The 7,349-nt window shown below is 33.6% G+C and overlaps 1 protein-coding gene across 1 annotated transcript; it reads right to left on the bottom strand.

Moving 5' to 3' along the window:
- Positions 1 to 395: 395 nt before the first annotated feature.
- LOC110904155 lies at positions 396 to 7,133 on the bottom strand. The gene is made up of 15 exons (XM_022149984.2): positions 6,852 to 7,133; positions 5,598 to 5,692; positions 5,373 to 5,486; positions 5,189 to 5,293; positions 4,997 to 5,068; positions 3,910 to 4,022; positions 3,689 to 3,823; positions 3,508 to 3,576; positions 3,281 to 3,371; positions 2,151 to 2,222; positions 1,982 to 2,082; positions 1,764 to 1,881; positions 1,587 to 1,646; positions 1,373 to 1,483; positions 396 to 662 (listed from the first exon to the last, which is right to left on the bottom strand). Exons 1-15 carry the CDS (start codon positions 6,946 to 6,948, stop codon positions 555 to 557), a joined length of 1,461 nt encoding a protein of 486 aa, XP_022005676.1. The 5' UTR covers positions 6,949 to 7,133; the 3' UTR covers positions 396 to 554.
- Positions 7,134 to 7,349: the final 216 nt, after the last annotated feature.

The following is a 7,349-nucleotide window of genomic DNA, read 5'->3' as shown; positions in this document are numbered from 1 at the left end:
CAGATATATAATATAAATGATAATGATGGCCATAAATAAATATATTATTCTTACGGTGCACAGCAGAACCACCCATAATCGGATGTTGCGTTGCCTAAATGTCACGACTCCGGCAGGATATGTGTTAGTCCAGATCCACGTCGCTGGGATCCACTGACCCCGACGTAGTGGTCTGTAACCTAGTCGCTTATGATTAGTGGTCCGGATGTAAGGTCCCGACATAGTGGTCTGGAGCTTCATCACTTGTGCTTTTCCGATACAGGGGTCCCTCTTCAGTTATCATATCATTTCATGTATAAATCAGCAAATGATTTGCCTGAGAACTTGATTAACAAAGTTTCTATTTTTCTTTTATTTTACAACTTTATTAAGGTCCTCATTGTTTGTTTTACATATGACAGCAACAAATATTAATAAAGTTACCAAGCCAATCACAATGGATTGGGAATCAAACAGTAAAAGGGATGCAGCAACAAATATACATACAATTGGTACAAATTAAAATGCTTTTGACAAAAACAAATTGCACACGCATTTCTCCGTTGAATTTAACATCAAGAACCATGCTCCATGGTTGCCTTGAGTACAAGCTCCTCTGTTGTGGGGCCAATGATCTCGTTTGCACGCTTCAAACCGACACAGTAATACCTTCCGATCGAATCCTACAATTGAAAAAAGAATAAAAACATCACTTTTAATCTTTTTATAAAGAGTGAATTTCAAGGATTGTCCTTTATCTTTATACCCATTTTCAGGTGCTGTCCTTTATGTTTAAAATTGACGAGTTTTGTCCTTTATGTTTTCATATCATACACGTTTTGTCCTTTAGACCTAACCCAGTTAGTTTTTTCAGTTAAATTTGGTCATATGCTTTGCACATGAGGGCATTTTTGTCAATTCAAAGGTAAGTTCAACAGCAGATTTACAGCTCAAAGCTTCTGCAACCTTTGAATTGACAAAAATGCCCTCATGTGCAAAGCACATGACCAAATTTAACTGAAAAAACTAACTGGGTTAGGCCTAAAGGACAAAACGTGTATGATATGAAAACATAAAGGACAAAACTCGTCAATTTTGAACATAAAGGACAACGCCTGAAAATGGGTATAAAGATAAAGGACAATCCTTGAAATTCACTTTAAATAATTTGAGTGTAAAACAAAATTATAAAAATTGTATTATTTTAATATTATTCTTTTAATAAAACAAACTATTAAGCTATATATATGATTTTAACTATACACCGGTTGGAAAAGAAACCTCGAATCGACCTATTATTTACTAATTGGATCAAACGTATAAAACAATAATAATAAATTCAAATATTATAGTATTTGCATGGAAGAAGAAAACAAAGCTAATGCAATCTCACCCTAGCAACAATGCCCATCTTTTCTAACTTGTGGACCGCGTCATCGACATCGAAGTTGCAGCTTGCACCAAACTCCTCTTTAATCAGTTCCTCACATTGTAAATCAAGATCCTAAAATAATGTACAAAAAATGCAACTCAACACATATATACACACAACTGAAAAGAAGCATATAATAAATATATAACACGAAGATTAATATATTCATGCGTACCTCTAGGGTCGCTTTGCCTTGTTCCATCAATATAAAGAAAGATATTATCACCTCTTTTACCTGCAAATGAACAAGAGATGAATTACCATCGCATATTCTAGAACATGTACACTTTTTTAAATGCTAAGAAACAGGAAGGAAAAAAAGTAATAAAAAGAAATTGTGTAGAACACTTGCTTCTTGTTGAATGACATCATCACACAAATGAAGAAGAGTGCCTTTTCCACTATCCAGTTGTTTGTCATACATGGATTGTGTAATTAGGTTCTGATATGCCTCCATATTTGCCTGAAACCTACAACAATCATATGAATATCAATAAATGTAAATTTGAGTACGCATCGTTTATATTCATTGGGAAAACATTAGCCACGTAACAAGAAAACAAAACTCACGTGAAGTATATTTTAGCACAGTAACCAATAACTGCAGAGAGAACAGCAAACATGACCCAAAAGTCAGCTTGAGGAGTCTCGATCGAACCTATGACAGCCACCTGGAGAAGAAAGATGTTAATTACTGCATCTTAACAAGTATTAAACCACACGAATTACGAAAACTAACCAGACCAACTACAGCAGAAACGATGAACTTCACCCAATCCATTGGGGTTAAACTTGGATTTTTCTTCTCCGGCTGTCAATAAGAAATACAAATGTAAAAAGACATCCAGCTGCTAACCCAGAAAGAATGATGTGTGCGGGCAGCGTTGGTAAAACAGGATCAGTATATTTTAGTACAGGTAGAAGAGCGTTGAGTTGACACTTGACCCCAAAACTTTTTTACTTGTTAAAGATAAGATTCCAAGTAGAATATAGGGCTCTTTTAACTTATTATAACAAAACCTATATTGTTACGATATTGATTTTATTTCGAGTAAAATGCCATTTTCATCCCAGAGGTTTAGCCAGTTTTGCTCCATTCGTCCAAAGGTTTGTTTTTCCGCATCTGGATCCAAAAGGTTTAAAATCTTGTCATTTTCATCTGGCTCGTTAACTCCATCCATTTTTCTTCGTTAAGTTAGGGGTATTTCCATCTTTTTTTGTTAACTTAAAGGGCAATTCGGCCTTTTTCACTTTATGTAAAAAGACCAAATACCACTGAAAAAGACCGAATTGCCCATTAAGTTAATAAAAAAGATGGAAATACCCCTGACTTAACGAAGAAAAATGGATGGAGTTAACGAGCCAGATGAAAATGGCAAGATTTTAAACCTTTTGGATCCAGATGCGGAAAAACAAACCTTTGGACGAAAGTCACAAAACTGGCCAAACCTCAGGGACGGAAATGGCATTTTCCTCTTTTATTTATTTGCATGAAGTATTAAAGAGGTTGTACGTGTTACAAACAGGGTGAATTTTAATAGATTGGCAACATACCATGCGATCATTCCTTACTCTAGCAAACAACTATGAAAATTCACAGATATAGTAACATCTTTTTGTTTCTAAAGCAACTTGTTATCTGGAAACCAAGAAGAATGTATTTTTTTTTTTTTTGCATGTGTCAACATATAATTGGTAGTTTTTATTTTATTAATGCATTACATTATATAAATATAATGGCCATATATCATGCTGCTTTTATTAATAAGAAACAAAAATAGGTTACATTTTACCATTCTGGTTGACTTTCACCCCAGTTAACCCTTTTTTTTATTTGGCTCATTACAAACACAGGTAAAAGAAACTCACTAGGACTAGTTCCATATCTGCCATTGGAATGTTTTTGAAATGCTTCACGTGGATTCCCCGATCCTTTTCTCCCTTTTTTGTGCTCGCCCGCCTGCATATCAATCATTACAGCATTTTTAACATCAGATTTGTACATATACAAACTCTTGTTACCAACAAATTGGATCCAAATTCAATTTTTTTTTGACATATACTGATATATACATACTATAAGAAAGAAGCCATACCTGTACACTACAATTATCCTATCAAATGTAGGTTCTTGGATTGTAATCTTGCTTGCCAAATTCCGTAAACTGGTGAAATGGAAACAAGCGTATGGTAAAAATCATAAACAAATAAAGTTCAAAAACAAATATATACATCAAAACTAAAAATTTAAGAAAAAATCGAGACTTAGCTCACAACCTGATCTCCAAGTTCTCAATCCGGATCCGCTCAACATATAAATCATCCGGAAACTCTTCATTTGTAATTTCATCATCTTTCTTTGGGTCATTCTTAATTCGAACACTAGATTTTCTAGAAAAAACTTTTCCTAGCCTGCAAGCATGATGAAAAATTAAGCATCAACCAACTCTCTACGTAAACATGACTAACGTAATTAGCAAAATTTGTAAATAAGTTGCCTTGTTACTCTCATAATCCATGCCCATAGACGTGAAATTATCATGTCCACCTTTTCCATGATAAAATAGTCACTAGTTTTGTCGATTCCAATGCCTCGTCGAAAGATTACATACTACCAAAAAAACAGTAAACAATAAGAGGAAAGATGTGAGTTGTATCACACTGATTTGCATAGCATGAAGCATCAAAACAAAATAAGATGGTCTCGATGGATGATGGTTAAGAACGAATATGGGTTGAACTTCAAAACACGGAGGGTCGGTTCACGATTAACCTGCAGACACTTTCTTCTTCTTTTTCTAATTAAATAGTTATAACTTATAACTTCCAACATACTGACTATCACATTAATCATGCATGTAACTCTGTAAAAACATGATCTTAACAATAGTGATTTAAATCGTTAAATAAAAACGACTTAGAAGGTTATACACATTTAAACATAGTCTTTGGGTAACTTTCAACCTATTTGATCCATTCCACCTATTTGACCATTCCCTCATTCAGCAAATTATATGTTTTGACGCCTTTTAGATAAAACACCAACCAGCAATACCAATTTGTAATAAGATGCGTCAACCATAGTTGTTAAAAGCCATCGCCTCTTGCGCCTAGGCCCAATTTCCTAGCAAGGCGAGGCAATTGCGCCTTAAGTCAAGGCAATTGCGCTTTAATTCTCCTAGTGATGGTTCATGCGCATATTCCGGCGAGATTCCTAGATTGTGAAGAGTTTCGACCAAATTCTTTAAATTCTGGCAAGATTCTAGCTAGATTTCTACTTTTATCTAACGAAAACTATTTTTCTACACTAAGAAACTAGCATTTATAACTTTTGGTACTAAATAAACGATATAAAATGTTATATAATAGCTTTAATTTTATTTTATTTGAAGAATAGTATTAACTTTCTATTATATAAAAATATTACAAGTTTTTTTTGTTGTGCGCTTTTTTTTTCTCAGGCCCGCGCTTTTTTTGCGCCTTGCGCCTAGGCCACAGGCGAGACCTATGCGCCTTGAGTGCGCCTAACGCCTTTAATAACTATGGCGTCAACTTTCCATCACTAAACCATACTTATGGCAATACCTTATCAGCAAAGTCGGGAAGGTTATCATGATGGTGTTCTTCAAAGTACCGCTTCAAAAGATTCTTATCAATCTACATATAGAAAATGAAAAAACCAAAGAAAAAGAAATGTTAGTAGCCAACTAGACATGAAGAGAGTGATTACAACACCTAATATTGTGATAAAGTAAGGTATGTATCACTGAAGAAAACCTTTGATTCATCAACTGTGATAGGAAGGTTTAAAAGATACTGCCCTGAGTGTGCAACATCAATCTCCTCATTGGAGCATATCTTAAAATTACTTTTATCCATCACCTACAGCCATTAAAATTATAATTTAAAAAGATAAAAACATTTTGAATGTGAACCAATTTGAGAATGTAAAGCACGGTACCTTAAACATATATGAAAGAAAATTCTGTTCAAGAACGTCAATTTCTTGTTCTGATAGGTTTTGTTGCTCCAATTTCTGAGCCCCGTGGACAGGATCAAAGAGTGAATACAGTTGCTGCAAGTATGAGAACCACATAAATTAACAGCACTTTCATAAGCCAGCCTTTTTTTAAGAACTGGATTTGCTTTCGAGCATAAGTTAATTAAAAAGTAGATTACTAAATACCATGAGATCTTCAAACTGAAGAAGGTACCATGCTCGAATTGTGTACTCAACTCTCTTGCAGAGCTTCAAGAATTCTGCTCGGTCTGAACTGTGTTCTGCAGTACTTAACCTTATATAAAAGCTTGTAAAACAAGTTGAAAAGGTAGAAAACTTCACTCCAAAAAACAGATACATCTGGCTGTGTGTGTATATTATATATATTATATTGAGTAGGGATAGTGTACATTAATTCAGAAGTGTGAGAAGTGTATTATAACACTATATAACACCATATAAACACCGTATAACACTATGTAACACCATATAACACTATGTAACACTATATAACACTATATAACAATATATAACAATATACATCTATCATAGACATGCTATCAGACAAAATATATTGTTATATTTGTTATATAATGTTATATAGTGTTACATAGTGTTATATGGTGTTATATAGTGTTATACGGTGTTTATATGGTGTTATATAGTGTGATATATAGTGTTATAATACACTTCTCACACTTCTGGATTAATGTACAGGATCCTCTACCTATATTAATATATATATATGTGTGTATGTGTGTGCATTATATATTTTATATTATTTTGCTATTGCTGATTTTCTAAGCGACATAGGTCATATTAAACAGGGATTTTAAAACACCGTCAGATAAAAACTGAACATAAAATAATGCATCACAAGACAGGAAAAACAAAGAGATCACGAAAATGCAACAATGTTGATCCAAGTTTGGTAAGGGTAGCAGTAGTTAGTATAAGAGAGAATCCGTTACGGAAAAGTAATTCAAGCAAAATGCAACTAAAATGATTCATCGCATGATATTAGAAATAAAGAATGATAACAAATCTTTTAAATACAAATCAGCTTATCAGATACCACTGTAGTAAAACTACACACAGACCAGCACAACTGTAAGTAAAACAAAACCCTTGTATCAAAAGTAGCCTATCCCTATGCCATTAGTCATTGCAACAAAACTCCACATTGACTTTTCACTCTCAACAATTAATTAGTGCCAATAATCTAGCAAACCCTAACACACAAGCCTCCCAAAAAAGATCTCCTGCTACTTTAGAAACACTAGCCCTATATATCAACAACCAATGCTCATATTAAGCCAAAATTAAACACCCTAGAAACCGATAGAACAAATTAAACATAAAATTGACTTAGGAAACATCGTAATATTGCAGTCAACAAGTGTTACAGAATAAAAAAATACATAAAATTGGTGTGGTTACCGATTAAATTGGCCAAACTCATGACGAGTCTGGGCTTCAAAATTGGAATGACTGCTTCACGCTCCAATCGAATCACTTCCTTCTTACTGCTGACCATTTTCGTGTTTTGGACGGATAAACCTAAGGCAATTGAAGAACGAAGATATAAAGTTTATGGAATTTCAAGTTGTTGTTGTTCTTTAAATCATGAATCTTCGTTTTATCTATTTCTACAGAAAAGGGTTTTAGTGCAGCAGTTGAGATGCGAAGACAGAGAACGTGTTTTCTGCTTAATTCCAAAAGGGAAATAGAGAAGAAAATAATATGGTCAGATTGGGTCAAAGTTTATATTTTGTCATATTTACTTTTTACCACTTGCTCAAATTTTATATTTTTTTCAAAAAGAATTTACATGGGAATTATTATGTTTAATTTTATATTTTTTCGTTTGATCAACCTGAATTTAAATCAGTTTCTTTTAGTTTTAAAATGTTTAATCATAAAATGACCCGGTAAACA

This window comes from Helianthus annuus, chromosome 14 (genome assembly GCF_002127325.2).
Source record: "Helianthus annuus cultivar XRQ/B chromosome 14, HanXRQr2.0-SUNRISE, whole genome shotgun sequence".
NCBI lineage: Eukaryota > Viridiplantae > Streptophyta > Magnoliopsida > Asterales > Asteraceae > Helianthus > Helianthus annuus.
Note: the sequence above shows the minus strand (reverse complement) of the source record. Positions and strands in the feature narration are given on the sequence as shown.